Source organism: Delphinapterus leucas, chromosome 9 (genome assembly GCF_059928025.1).
Source record: "Delphinapterus leucas isolate spDelLeu-1000000601 "Yukka" chromosome 9, BTC_Dleu_Yukka2, whole genome shotgun sequence".
In the NCBI taxonomy this organism is placed as follows: Eukaryota; Metazoa; Chordata; class Mammalia; order Artiodactyla; family Monodontidae; genus Delphinapterus; species Delphinapterus leucas.
The window spans coordinates 103,983,520-103,999,859 of record NC_143137.1 but is presented as its reverse complement, the minus strand read 5'-3'; the positions used below and the strand labels follow the sequence as shown (position 1 = coordinate 103,999,859).

Genomic DNA, 16,340 nt, shown 5'->3' with positions numbered 1-16,340 from the left:
CTAGGAAATATTTAGTTACCTTCTTGAAGAAGAGCAATAGGAAATGACAGATTTCAGAATCTTTGCCCGTAAAACTAGAGGAGGGCCAATCTTATCCACACATCACTCACCAACTTTATCAATACATTGCCCACAGGAAACAGGTAATTGTGACAAATCTTGTAAATTGCTGAAAAGCTCACAATCTAAAACATTTTAAATGAATTGTAGTCAATTGTAATTTAGAATACTTTTTAGAAATAAAAAATTGATGTGATTTTGCATTTCTACATGCCTCATTTTTGACAGCAGATCCATTGGTTTTATTTGCTTGTTTGCTCCATCTCTCACACAGCTCTTATTCTTACCCATGTTTATGTGTAATCTTCAGAAAAGATGTAGAAATTATATTGATGTAGCAGAAATTGTTTTGTCAAAGATTTCATTTGTTAGTAGTGCATAACACTAACAATGTTAGGTTTATTTGGGTGACCTCTATGCTAAACATGGATTTTTATCTGCAAAGGCACTGAAATATTTGCTAATGACTCAGGCTGATAGGAATCATCATAAACTGTGTGCCAATCAACAGGACAACGGGATACTGGGGAATATAGTACATATAGATATACTGGAACTAGATATAGTAGAATAAAACAGCACAATTAACAACTCAACCTAATAGACATACAAAAATAAATCTTTTTGCAAGGACCATTTACAAAAATTACCACATACTATGCCATAAAACAAGTCTAAAAATATTTCAAATGTTTTAAGTCATACAAAGTATATTCTTTGCCCACAAGACTATTATGACAGGTCAAAACACCTTAGAAAATCATGCATTTGGAAATATAAAAATGTATTTATGAATGAGTGATGGGCCAAAGAAGAAATCATAAAGGAAACTAGAAAATATCTTGAACTGAATAATAAAATGTTGTACAACACAAGGAATATAGCCAATATCTTACAATAACTATAAATGGAGTATAACCTTTAAAACTTGTGAATAACTATATTGTACAGCTGTAGATTATATAATGTTGTACATCAACTGTACTTCAATTTAAAAAATAAGATCGATCATGGGAGGAGTGCGCCTCCAGGGAAGGAAAGGCCAGAAGTGATTCCGGCATGGTTAGGACCAGCCTGGAGCCAGTGAGGGTCCCTGACTGAAGACCCAGCAGGCCAGCTTCGAAGAAAACCTAGAGAGGGGGCAAATTACAAATCATCCCCAGACTACAGGAGATACAGACATGGCAGAAGGGACTTGGATCAGGTCAGAAGCCAATTTCCCTGTGGTACCTAAGTGGATCCTGATGAATTTACCCTTACAAGTGAAAAAGATGACATTACATACAAAACTGGAAGTGCACGAGTAAGAAGAGATTGAATAATAACTCATACATGCCTTTTGGGTCATTTAAGCCCTGAGAAAACCCTCTGTGACCCAGAGACTCACAAAGCGAGAGGAGTTGTCATTCTTCATGGTCTTGGCATTGCCAAAGGCCTCCAGCAGGGGATTGGCATTGATGATTTGATCTTCCAGAGTTCCCTGCAAAGACAAGAGCAGTCCTCACATCTGGGCTTCCTGAGCACTCTGACAGTCTTGATTCGGACACACCAATCAGACCCACCTGCACTTTGCCACTTTCATCCTTCTTCTCTCCAGTAACTGCAATTGTTGCAAAGTACTGGATGACACGCCCCTCTGTGTTCACAGTCTTTCCTGCTCCAGATTCTCCACTGTCAAACAGAAACCAAATAAAAGATCAGAACTACAGCTTACATTGTCAATATCTAAGACAATCACCACAAACCAGAGAAGAAGAAAAAAGTCACTTATGTGGTCAGGATGGACTGGTTCTCATGATCTGTGAAAAGGAAATCAAGACCATCAGTTTTTAAAAATAGTACACATCCAATATGAAGATTATCGACTCTGTTCAGATTAAACATAGTTTATTCTTTTTAACATTTTGAAGATGTTGCCTGTGATCTTGGTTTTGTGTGTCAATCCCAGATAGTACTTGCCTCTTGCAGTAAAATTTGTGAAAATGAGAGGCAAAGAATCATCTGTTTCTTCTTAAAATATTATTAATTTTAAAATTTATGGGAAATTTCAAACATATACAAAGGTAGAGGACATAATGTAAAGAGCTCCTATGTACCCATCATACAGTTTCAGCAGTTATTATTTGGCCAGTTTTATATAATCTATACTCCAATCCTAAACTCACTCAGTTATTTTAAAGAAAATTCCAGGCATCATATAATTTCATCTGTAACTATTTCAGTAAGAATCATACAATTCTGAAGTTTCATTTAACAGATGAAGAAACAAACCCAGAGAGAAATAAGTGATTTTCTAATACTTACATAGCTTGTCAAGATATTTAGGTCAATAGTTTATATATTTTTCTGCTACCTGGCCTCCTCCAGGTTCTTCATATTAATTTGACTACTGCTAATTCTAAAAAAGGAAGAGATCTGGAATTATAACTGTTGGTGCTCATTTACTTTTAGTTTCCTTGTATACACACTTCTAAGGGATAAAAACAAAAATTATCACTAAAAATAAAAAAATAAAATAGAATTATTGTAGCAACATGTGGGAATGCAACTATAACAGTGCCTGGAGGAAAATATATAATCTATTTTTTAATAATCTTAAATGAATATGTTATAACAGAAGAAAACCTGAAAATTTAAGAACTAAGCAAGCATCCATCTCAAAATGAGAAAAAATAATAGTTTTTTAAGTTGAATGGAGGATATAATAAAGATAAAATGAGAAATAAGAAAAGAGGAAACAAACATATATTTTAAAAGAACACCAAGGCCACAAGTTGGTTCATTGATAAACAATTGATAAATATCTGCCAATGTCAATCAAGAAGAACAAAAATATATAACTTTGGGGAAGCCAAATATAATGCTGACCTCATAAAACTGTGCATCCCCACATAGCCTCAAAAACAGTGCAGAACAAGACAAATGACAGTATACAAAAACCTTACCATCACCATAACTAGAAGGCAGAGAAATTCTAAATTTCAAATTACTGCAAGTTCAAAAGAAAAGAAAACAGAAAATCCTAACAAGTCATGTCTCAACATCTCAACAGAAACCCTTTTTTTGGTAAATAAGGACAGCTTTGGAAAAATTACATGGTAGACAGAAGCCAGCTTAAAATTGGTCAAAACCGTGGATAAATAGACAAAGTCTAGGACTAAAAATATAGATAATGTCAAAGTCTAAGTCTACAGAGAAGGAGTTAAAAGAACATGTGATCTGAGATGGCAGTTTCTGAAAGGAATTGATTGTGTAGGAGAAGAAGGTTAAAAGAAAAAGAAAGAAGGAAAAGAGGAAAATTTAAGATCCTGAAAGGCAAAAAGAATTATTTAATTGGAGATTTTACAACCCCTCTGGTAACAGTCAACTAAGATAAGGAGAAAACTTTATTAAAGAAACTGTACTTTGCTACACTGACAGAAGAGGGTACCACTGAACTACAAATATTAAACCACACAAAATTCACAGAATTAATTAAAGAAAACTGTAATAAAACAGAAAACAAGAATCAAAATACCTTAGTGAAGAAAATTCCTCCCCAAATCAACTTTAAAAAATATTGTAATATAACACTCTAAAGTTTGTTATATATTTTCAGGCAAGCATTTGAGAATATGAAAATTGCCTGCATAAAGAAATTCAAAGATTTACAAATAAAATTTTAGGTGAAACAAGTGAAAGAAAATTCATTTCAAAATTAAGACCTGATTTCTAATTACATGATGCCCAAGGAAACTAAAATTAAATAAGATTTAATTAAAATAAAAATTTAATGGGGGACTTTGAAGAAAGGCAGGAAGATATCCAATAGAAGAAGAATGAAGAATTAGTTAAAAATATCTGAGTGAAAATGGTTGAAAAGGAAGATAAGCAAAGATAAGCAAAGAAGAAAGAATATATGTATAATTGGAGTCCCTGAAGAAAAACTAAATGATAGAATGGAAATAATATGTTAAACCAGGGTCTCTCACCTTTGGCGCAATGACATTTTGGGCTGGATAATTCTTTGTTGTGGGAGAGATTTTGTGCAGTGTAGGATGATTAGCAGCATTCCTGGCTTCTCCCCACTAAACACCAGTAGCACCTTTCTTGATGAATGAAAATCCGTTCTCAAAATGCTAGAAAATGGACAGCAAAGGAAAACAACAATAGTACAAAGTGAGAAAAAAGATAACAGAAGAAATTAATGAAGTACAGGAGATGGAGTAACATGCACTCAACTATCCTGCCTTAATAATGTAGAAAACTGAACAAATTTTGAGAAATAATGGCTTCCAGACACTAGACAAGAGGCAGTGAAGTACTAAGCTCTCTGAGGAAGGAAGAAGAACATTGTGAACTCCACAATCATACTGGCTTACTACCCGGAGACAGTTTCTAAACCACAGTCCAGGGAAGGGAAATCCATACAAAGCTTCACACTTTCATGCAGTTGAGGAGACAGAGATTGGTGTTCTGGGGGTGAGGGGCAAGTCAAGCATAATTTGCAGAGTAGGATACCAGGGAGGAGGGAGCTACAGCAAGGGGGCTCTGGAGATCTGGGACAGAGAATGAGCAGATATTTGGGCAATGATCTGTGCCTCCTTAAGGGGAAACTACCAAAGCTGAGGAAACACCTATTGTAAAGAACTGGCATGATCATTTTCTGAAGCTCAAACAGGCAGGGGATGTCCATGTCCCCACAAAGTAGAAGGAAGAAACTTTTTAGTTCATGGGATGTCAGGTGGATGCTTCAGAAGGATGTCACCTCTGAAGTCAGGCTTAGTTAGCCTTACTCTAAAGCTTCCTCTGGACTTTAATAAACAAAGCTTAAAAGCAACCCTCAAAAGCACCCAACTGATTTCAAGTACTGAACTTTGTGCTGGAACAGAATCTAACACTATTTAAGTATTAAAATAAGTTCTAGTAACCAATAAACTAACATCCAAAATAAGCAAAACTCAATTAAAAATTGATTTTTATGCAAAGGAGAAGAAAAATATTACCCATAGCCAGGAGCAAAAGTAAGTCAGTAATGCCAGACACAGAAGTGACAGACATGAAGAAACAAGCAGACAGGGATATGTTCAAGCAGCTATTACAAATGTGTTCCCTACATTCAGGATGTAGAGGAGACCACACTATGATGATGTGGAAAATGGGCCATACAAACAAGACTCAGAAGGACTTCTAGAGAAAAACACCATGTCTAAAATGAAAGATAAATGGATAGCTTCAAGAACAGATTAGACACTGCAGAATAAAAGGTCAGTGAAATTAAAGACATAGCAGTAGAAACTCGAACATGAAATACAGAGAGAAAATTAACAAATAAAGCATCAGTCAGCTGTGGGACAGTGTCGAGCAGTCTAACATACATGTAGTTGGAATTCCAGGGTAAAAAGGAAAGTGGGAAAAAAATATTTTGGGAAATAATGGCCCAAATTTTTCCTAACTGAAGAAAATTATGAATCTTCACATCCCCAAAATTCAGCAAATGCCAAGCTGAGTAAAGATAAATAAAACCATGCACATCAACCACATTGTGGAAAAACAGTGATAAAGAGAAAATCCTAAAATAGTTAGAGAAAAAAAATTATGTACAGAGGAACACATGTAAAAATGACAGTAGGTTTCTTGTCAGAATCTGTGCAAGCCAGAATAAAATGAAAACACATTTTAAATTTTTAGAAAATCAACTATGAATACTTTAACCAGAAATAACACATTTCAGAAATAAAGTCAAAACACACAAGGACATTTTCAGAAAAACCAAGCTGAGAAAATTCATTGCTAGCAGACATAAAGGAAGTTCTTTAGATAGAAAAAACTAAAGTATATGGAAATTTGAATTTCCACAATGAAATGGATTTCAGATCAACAGAAATGGTAAATATGTGGGTAAAAATAAAATACTATGTTTTGTTTTTAAGTTAAAGTATACTGACTGTTAAAGAAACAACCATTACAGGGCTTCCCTGGTGGCGCAGTGGTTGAGAGTCTGCCTGCCAATGCAGGGGACACGGGTTTGTGCCCCGGTCCGGGAAGATCCCACATGCTGCGAAGTGGCTGGGCCCGTGAGCCATGGCCGCTGAGCCTGCGCGACTGGAGCCTGCGCATCCAGAGCCTGTGCATCCGGAGCCTGTGCTCCACAATGGGAGAGGCCACAACAGTGAGAGGCCCGCGTACAGCAAAAAAAAAAAAAAAAAAAAGGAAAGAAAGAAACAACCATTACAAGTAGTTAGAGGTTATAGCATATGTAGGAGTAAACTGTATAACAGTAACCCAGGGAATGTCAGGATGAAATGTCAGGGGATATGCTGTTGTAATTTTTACACCATTTGTGAAATGGTGTAATATACTGTAAACCCTAGAATTAAAGACGTGTATTGTAAATCCTAGAGTGACCATGATAAAAGAAAGAAAGAGAGAGAGACACACAGAAAGGAAGGAAGGAAGGAAAGAGAGAAAGAAAGAAAGCTAATAGGCAGAGATAATATTAAATTGTAAAGAGGAAAAAAATTACCTTAACTAATCCAAACAAAGTAATGCAAAAGGAAAAGGAGGTGAAACAAATAGTAAATAAAGCTAGATTTTAAAGCTAGATTTAAACCAAATTATGTCAATTGTTATATTGACTCTGACTATATATAATTAAATTTAAAGTCAGCAATTTTTATGTTGGATTAAAAAAATTAATACCCAACTATATTCTGGCTACAAGAAAACCATGTTAAATAAAAATAGATAAAAGTTTAAGATGGGAAAATATATACTGCACAAAAAAGAGTTAAAGAAAACAGAAATATCTGTAATAATATCAAACGAAGTAGATTTCAGAACAAGAAATTTTACCAGATAGATATTCCATGATGATAAAGAAGGTCAATTTATAAAATGACCTAATAACACAACTCAAATACATGAAGCAAAAACTGATGGAACTGAAAAGCAGATCCACAATCACTATCAGAGATTTAAACACTCCATTCTTAGTAACTGATAGAAAAGGTAGACAGAAAAAAAAAGTGAAGATAAAGAAGATATAAAAAGAAGATATAAAAAAAATATTATTGACTGACTTGACCTACTTGGTATAGTCCACACAACAATAGCAGAATAGGAATTCTTGTCAATTCACACAGAGGGTTCACCAAGGTAAATTGTATTCTGGGACATAAAATAAATCAATAAATTAAGAGAATTGAAATTATACACAGAATATGCTCTGATTGCAAATGAATTAAGGTAGAAATCAGTAATGAAAGGTATCAGGTAAAGACTGAAGATGCACACACATGTTTAGGGTCTAGCAATATAGCACGTGGTTACTAAAGTTAAGTCATGATAAAGTTAAGTCTACCCCAGGAATGTAAAATTTGCTTAACTTTAGGAAATCGGTAAACATAACTAACTGTATCACAGTAGAAAAGTCATATACTCATCTAAACATAGGCAAAAAAAGAAAAAAGTTTGATGAAAAGAACTGAAAATTACCCTCAAATTAACAATAGATATCTATGAAAAGGTAAATCAAACAATATTTGAACTCTACACATTGGAGTTCCTAGCCAGCCAAATCAAAGAAATATAAAAATAGTATAAAACTTAGAAAGTGTTAAACAAATCTATTATTTTTGATAATATGATTATGCATGTTAAAAATCCAATTAAATCTGCAGTTAACTTATTGAAATTAAAAAATGAGTGTAATAAGTTTTCTAGAAATAAATATTATTATAAAATCATTAATTGTATTCTAAATATCAGTGAGAAGCAGAACATTTTTTAAAAGTTTAAGCTATCATTTAAAATTGCATCAAAATTATTAACTATTGAGTAATAAATCTAACAAAACATATTCAAGAACCCTGTGGCAAAACTAGTACGTGTATTGAGAGAAATTTTAAAATACCCAAATAGATAGAGAAATATACTATTATCTGGATTGGAAGGCTCAACATTTAAAGTTTTTTTAGACCTTTCTAAGTTGATTTACAGTTTCAATGTAATTTCAATCAATATCCTATCTGTGTATTTGTGGAAATTGAAAATTTCTTTATAAAATGGATGCAGAAACCAAAGAATCAGAAATAACCAAGACTATTCTTAGGAAGAAGGGAAAAATCAATATTCATTTGTAATAAAAACTCTCAACAAATTACATTTATGAGGGGACTTCCTCAACCTGATATTTAAGGCATCTGTGATGAACTAAGGCTAAAGTAATGACGAAAGACAATTTTCTTTCTCTAAAATCAGGAACAAGACAAAAATGCCTGCTCTTACCACTTTTATTTTCCATCCAATGGAGGTAATGGCTATTGCAGCAGGGTAAGGAAGAGAGGTAGAAGTCATAAATATTGGAAAGGAAGAAACAAATCTATCTTTACATAGAGATGACCTAATATTTATAAAAATCCTCAGGAATCTTCAAAACAACTACTAAAAGTAATAGCTGAATTTATTAAAGGCATAAGTTTATTGTTAATATACAAAAACCAATTGTATTTGTGCATATCAGAAGGCAACAATTGGAAAATGGAATTTCAAAAGATTCTGTTTACAATAGGGCCAAAATCAACATAGAATTTAGTGAAACACATGCACATTTTCTTCACTGACAACTAGAGTACATTGATGAATGAAATCAATTAAGGAAGACCTAAATAAATGGAAAGCAAACCAGGTTTATGGACTGAAAGACTTATTATTGTTAATATGTTAATGCTTCCCCAGTTGATCTATAGATACTTTCAATGCAAACTCCATCAAAATCTTAAGAGACACTTTTGAAGAAATTGGCAAGCTGATTATAAAATCAATATAAAACGTAAACCTAAAATAACTAAATTAATTTTGAATAAGAAGAATAAACTTGGAGGATTTATGCCACCTGATTTCAAGTCTTACTATAAAGTTACAATAATCAGTACCAAAGGGAAAATGATAGATACAGATTAACAGAACATAAAAGAGAGTCCAGAAGTGGAGCCACCTAATATATTGCCATTTGATTTTTTTAATGTGCCAAGGCATTTTAGTGAAGAAAGGGAAGTCTTAATATATTACTAAAACAACTGGATATCCTATGGGGAAAAAAATCAAGTTTTACTATATTAACATATACAAAAAATTAACCTTAAAATGGATAATAGGCCTCAATATAAAATTAAGATTGTAAAATTTTTCTAATATTTAGATTTTCAAAATGCATTGTTAAGAAAATGAAACAGCAAGCTACACAATGGGAAAATATTCACAATCACATATATGACAAAGGATTTGTATCTATAATGTATAAAAACCTCTTAAAATCAGTCAATAACAAGACGAACAACCCAAGTGAAAAATGAACAAAAGATCTGAACAGACACTTCACAAAAAAAATAAGAATGGCTAAAAAATACATGAAAAGATGTTCAACATGCTGAGTCATTAGTGAAAAACAGTATATCCCCACAATGGCTAAAATTTAAAAGACTGAAATTCCAGGTGTTGACAAGGATCCAGAACACTGGAACTCTCACACACTGCTGGTGGGATTGTGAAACATTACAGATACTTTGGAAACTCTTTAACACTGTTTAGAAGTTAAACACACACCTATCAAGTGTCCCAGCCATTCTACTCCTAGATATTTACCCAAGACAAATTTAAATGTATGTCCACACAATGACTTGAACATAAATATTCAAAGCAGCTTTATTCATAATTGCCAAAATGTGGAAACAAATTTTCATATGCATGTGAAAGTATGAACAAATTGTGGCATAGTCATACAATGGAATAGTATTCAGCAATAAAAATCTACTGATACATGCAACAACATGAATGAATCTCAAAATCATTATACTGAATGAAAGTAGCCAGAAACAAAATATTACATACCAACTGATTCTATTTAAATAAACCTCTAAAAATGCAAACCAATATAGAGTGACAAAAAGCAGACCATTTGTTGCCCTGGCCTGGGAACAGAGGGAGATATGGATGCAAAGGGGCATGAGAAATACTTCTGCAAAATATAAATGCTCTGGATCTTGTCTGTTGTGTTTTCATGGGTATACACAGCTATAATATCTCATCAAATTGTATGCATTTATCGAATTTAGTTCATTGCAGTATATTATACCTCAATACAGTTTATTTTTTAATAAAGGATATGATAAACTTTATGCCAGTCAATCTGACAACTTAGCTAAGATGAGAAAATTCCTTTTAAACACGACAAAACTGACATAATAAGAAAGTCTGAGGAGCCCTATACTTATTAAATAGTTTAATTGATTATCAAAACACTTTCTACAGAAAAAACTCCAGGGCTAGGTAGTTTTACTAATGAGCAAGATCAGATATTTAAGGAAGAAATATTATCATTTTACCCAAATAATATATTTGAGGACAAAAGAAGCCTGTCACCAAAATATAAAAAGATGTTACAACAAAAATTAGTCTGATATGAACAGACAAAAAAATCCTTAGCAAAATTTTACTAAATTGAATTTGGTAATATATAAAAAGGATGATACATCACAACTAAGTGGGGATTATTCCAGGATTGCAAGATTTGTTTAGTATTCAAAAATCAGTGACTGTAATTTACTATATATGTTCTCAAACCACCACAGAGTTAAATTAAAAATAAATAGCTATAAGATGTCTAGGAAAACATCAAATATTTTTAAATTAAACACCACAATTCTAAATAATCCATGGGTCAAAGAAGAAATCACAGGAGAAATTAGAAAATGTTTTAAACTGAATGATAAATTTGAAAATGAAACATATCAAATTTTGTATAAAGGAGTTAAAACTCTGCTAAGAAGAAAAAAAATAGTCTTTGGGTATATATTAGAAAACAAGAAAGGTCTAAAATTAATTACATACATTTCAATCTTAAAAAAATTATTAAGCCAAAAATCAAAAATGAGTAGAATAACATATATTTGTAAGTTTTAATTTAATTAGTAGGAGTATACACACACACACACGCACACACACACACAATGTAAATTTCCAAGACAATAGAAGAAAGTAGGAAAGCATTAAATCTGGTGGATCCAAGACGTGCTTTGAAAGAAGAAAAATGCAGAATGAGAGAAAAAGAAAGCATGGTGAATATAAAACATTAGCAATTTTCATTTACATCTAATCTTTTTAAACTTATTATTCACCCCTTCTAGGATGATGGAGAACCACTTTTACAATCAAACAAGAAATATAATGCAAAAGACTCATTTTACAAGTCCTCTACACAAAAGTAAGCATTTTTCCCGAGTAGAATTTGATTTAAAAATGTATTTCTTTTTTCTTTAATAACACATCTCCTTTGTGTCCACAATATCCTGGAGCCTGTGAGGAATTCAAAGACTATCAGACACAATTCTTTACTTACTTACATTGATTGCTAAAATAAACAGTTAAAGGAAGAAAACCTATATTTAATAGAAAAATAAAACCAAAACAGAGAGGAAAGGCTCAGAGAGAGAGGACGAGATAAGGATGTCCAGCATCATAGAAAATGAGAGCAGAGAAGTTTGAAGAACTTTTTTACTCAGTTGAAAATCATATAAAGTATCTGTTATGTGTCCATGCCCTAGGCTGTGAGATTCACCAGTGAGTAAAAGACTCCTCCAATGAGCACTCACTCTAAAGGGAGACGGACAATAAGCCACAAACGTAATAAATAAATAGATCATATCTTAGAAGGTGATGAGTCAATGAAAAAATAGCAGAGAAAAAATAGAAGAGGATAAGGATATCAAGAGTGTCCTGTGTGGAGTAACAGGCTTCCAGAATAACTAGGAGGTCTGGGTAGGCCTCCTTGAGCGATGAGATTTGAACAGGAACTTGGAAGTGAGTGATGTGCAGATATCTGGATTGACTACTTCCCAGTCAAAGGGAACGTAGAGCAAAAGCCCTGTGTCAGAAGTGTGATTGAGGTGTCAAGGAAGAGCAAAGGCCAGGAGTCTACAGTGCAGTAAGAGAGGGGTAGCAAAACAAGAGGTCAGGGAGTACCCAGGAACCAGATCTTGCTGGGCACTTGCAGAGACTGTAAACAGTAGGGTGTTAGCAGTGAAGTGGCCAGATCAGACTTGTGTATCAAAGTAGTCATGGTGGCTGCTGGGTTCAAAGTGGACCGGGTGAGGGGAGAAGCTGGGAGACCAGGCAGAAGGTTGCTGCTGTCATCTAGGTCAGAGATAATGGCGTTTTGGAGGAGCGTGGTAGGAAGTTGTAACAGTTGCTGGCCTCTGGATACATTTTGAGAGCAGAGTCAACACAGTTTCCAGACTGGAGATTGTGAGTCTGAAAGAAAGAGGCATGGAGAATGATTCCAAGGTTTAGGGCTCTGCAGCTGGATGGACTGAAGCCATCACTTATCAAGATGAAGGCCGGTGGAGCAGGTTTGGAGGGAAAGATCAGAGGTCAGTTTTAGATGTGCTGAATATAAAGATGCTCATTAGACATCCATGTGGATGCGTCAAGTAGGCAACGGGGTCTGTGGGTCTGCAGTCTGGGGGAGAGGTCTGGGCTGGAGGAGCAAGTCTGGGTGTCATGGCTTATGGGCAGTGATGTCAAGCCCCAGCAATGGATGAGCCAGAGGAGAACAGAGCTTGAGTCCTGGCATCTGTACATCAAGAAAGAGGAGAAAAAGGGGGGGGGGGTGGTGCCAGCACAAGGGACTGAGAGGAGGGAACCAATGGGGGGTTGGGGGGAGGAAATGCAGAGACCTAGTGCTTGGGTGGCAAACTAAGAAAGTGCTTTAGGGGGCAGGGGGGTGAACATCATGTGAATGTTACTGACTCCTCAGTGGCAGGTAATCAAGATCAGAGGTCTAACTTCGACCATCAAGGGCTGAGTGACCTTAAGCAAACAAATTCAGTTTTCTAAGCCATAGCTTATTTATTTGTAAATTAATGTTCTTCTTGCCCTGCTGCAAAGCTCAAATGAATTTTTTTTTGGTAAAGTGTAAGATGTATATATGTGTATGCATTCGTTTTCTATTGCTGTGTAACAGATTACCACAATATGGCAGCTTTACATCATGCCCATGTAGTAGCTCACGTTTGCATGAGACAGAAGTGCTGGCAAGTGCCCGCTGAGTTCAATGCTCAGGGTTTCTCAGGCTGGAATCAAGTCAGCAGCGGCTGAGTCCCAGTCTCCCAGGATCATTCGGATTGTTGGCAGAATTCAGCTCAGCACAGCTCTAGGACTCACAGGATTTGTTTAAGGATGACTGAAGTGTGTCTGCTGCTGTTTTCTTTCTTCTTTTTAGGGGTCACCTGTTTAGGTCAGAACCACTTAGGATAATCTGCCTTTTATTTTATTTTTTTGATTAACTCAAATTCAACTGATTAGGGACCTTAATTATCTATGCACAATCCCTTTTTGCCATATAAAGTTGCCATATAAACTATCATAGGCGTGATACCCTACCATATACATTTGCTCTGCCCACACTTGAGGGGAGGTGACTACATACAGTATGTACGCCAGGGGCAGGAATCTTGGGGGGCAATTTAGAATTCTTCCTACCACAGAATATGCTATTGTTAAGAACTATGCCAACTGAATATGTATTTTTCATAAAATGTCATTATTTAATAATTTCATAGGGCTTATGAAATGGTTCCTTGGGACAAGATGCTACCACCAAAACTTGATCCAGAAGAAACAACAGTGGAAAAAGCTGCTGACCCTATCTCACAGTGTTTTACACTGAAAAGATATGAAGGATTGCCAGCAATAACTCAGGTCAGTGATCACCTCTCATAATGAAGTTTTTTAATACATCAAAGTACACAAAACTAAAAAGGAAATCAATTATATTGAAATACAGTTCTAAACATGGACTCCTAAGAGGTTTGCGAACTACAGGTTAAGAAGCCCACAGTATCTTGAAAAACTTCAGCTTTTACAGAGAAAAATGATAATTAGAGAGGAAAAATACAGTTTTAATATAAAATCTCAGCACAGGATTTGTGCACATAAATTAAAACCAATTAAAGGACCAAAAATGTGTCTGGATTCCTATAACTATTTTTAAGGATCTCTCAACTCCTTTAAAATCTTTTTGTACCTTGTGAAAATTGGTCTTTTATTACATATTGTTTAGTGTTGAATTATACTTGTATCCAAAGTCCTTCCTGGCGAGATGATGGTCTAAGATGACGGCTCTGGGTGGGGGAGACTAGCCTGGGGCTGTGGAGCATGGGCTAAGGGGGAGCCAAGAAAGCACAGTCTTGGGATGAAAATCCAAACCAGACCTTTCACAAGGGCTTCAGCCCAAAGGAGGTGGCTAACGAGTCAGATTCCAGCTGTGAGAAAACAAACGGACCCTGAGGGTCTGCGAGCAGAGCAGAGACCAGGAGTGGCTCTGGAGCAACCCCCGGAGTGACTAAGGGTGCTCGGGGAGTGCTTTCCATTGGGTGACTGGGGCTCTTGCCTGTGATACGAGAGGACTGAAGCTTGTATACTAGAAATTACAGTAACTTAGAACATATATACTAGAGATTACAGTAACTGGAACTTAAATACTGGAAATTACACTAACTTGGTTAAATACTTGTCATTCATTTTGATGGTGAATTTAGATGGTTGGTGGACTATGGGACAGATTTCAAACAAGATCTTTCTTGGCACCAGTCAAACCAGTCAATTTGTAAGTTTTATCTCCTAATGTTCTCATCAGTAGACGTTTTGCCATCACTTATTTATCATAAGACTCAGAGGCTCTAGCCCATGGGTGAGGGGCATGTTCTCCGGAGAGCATCCCAGAGGCCCTCAGACTTCGTCCCTGTGGCTGGAAAGAGAACACAAATCCCAGTTCAGTCACTCAGTGTTGCCAGCTTTCTCTTGTTTTCTCTTAACCCTTCTTAAAATTTAGACTACCAAATATACCACAACCATTTAAAAATAAAGAGTGTTTTATATGTCACTTGATATGAAGAATTATAATGTTGTAAAATGCATGGACTTCAAGGGATTATGAATTATTTTCTATCAACTTTTGTATCATATAGTTATTTTGAGTTCTATTAATGCTAGAAACAATGATTTATTACTAATCTTTCCACATAGGTAATTTTGTGCATTTAGTCTAAAAAGTTTGGTGTTTCTGTCTTTGAAAATGTCACTATTTTGTCTCTTTTTTCTTCTTTTGACCCACAATACAGCCATCATCTCTGTTTTTATTTTTTAAATTTATCTTTGAATAATTCCTACATAAAAATGTAAAATAAAAATATGATATAATCTGCGTGTCTACTTCCCAACTATAAAAACAAACCATTACTAACACCACAGACGCCCCTACTTAGGAAAGCACATGTGCCTTCCTAAGGGATCACCATTATTCCAGCTGTGAAGTTTCACATTTTCATGCAACCTTAAAACATATGTGTTATTCTTAACCAAGATGTGGAATTGTGCTCCATGTTTACAAGTGGTAAATAAGTGTTCCATGTTTATAAGTGGTATCAAACATATATTCATACAACTTAACATTTTTGTTCAGTACTATGTTTGTGAGACTCATGCTGGCATCTCTAGGTGTTCATTTTCTCTGACACACAGTCTTCCATTGAATCGTTATACCACAATTTATTCATCCATTCTCATAACTTAATTTTTTGTCTTATTTCTGTTGGAGTTGGAAACAGTATCACCATACCTTTATAAAGTATAAAGCTATTTCTGGGTTTTATATAGACATCCTTACATGTACATTTGCTACATCAAGAGGTGTAAACTTCTTTATGTTCTAAATATTGCTACGTTATTCTCCAAATGAGTTTTACCAATGGACCAACCATCAGCAATGCTTGAATTCCCACTACTGCACTTGGAGTTTTCAAATTAGAAAAATTCTAATTTTAGAAGCAGGAAATTGTACTTCATTATAATTTTAACATTTACCTGGTTACTAATAACCATTTTTTTTGTAAGTTGTAACTTACTGCATGTTCACATGTATAACTTACTTGTTCATATATTTTGTCTTTTACTGATTGATTATACAAATTTTTAAGTCTATTATTCTAGATTAAAATCCTTTATTGGTAATATGCATATCTCCTTCTAGGCTGTGACTTTTCTATTTTATAGTGCCCTTTGCTGAGCTGAAGTTCAAAATTTTAATATAACTGAATTCATCAATATTTACCTCCATACCTTGTTATATTTGTGGAATTTTTAATAGATCTTTCCCTATCCAGAAGTAAAAAAGATATTATCCTTCATTTACTTTTTTTCCTAAACATAATTAGAGTTTTGCTTTTCATATTTATCTTTTTAAA

The 16,340-nt window shown here is 34.7% G+C and overlaps 1 protein-coding gene across 1 annotated transcript in view; it reads left to right on the top strand.

The window, feature by feature from the left end:
* Nucleotides 1-16,340, top strand: part of SPMIP7 (sperm microtubule inner protein 7) — a 56,532-nt gene that overhangs the window by 12,684 nt on the left and 27,508 nt on the right. Inside the window, exons 3-5 of the mRNA XM_030761507.2 lie at nt 11,226-11,302; nt 13,659-13,797; nt 14,637-14,704. Of these exons, the coding sequence (XP_030617367.2) occupies nt 11,226-11,302; nt 13,659-13,797; nt 14,637-14,704 (284 nt within the window). The remainder of the gene's footprint in view (nt 1-11,225; nt 11,303-13,658; nt 13,798-14,636; nt 14,705-16,340) is intronic.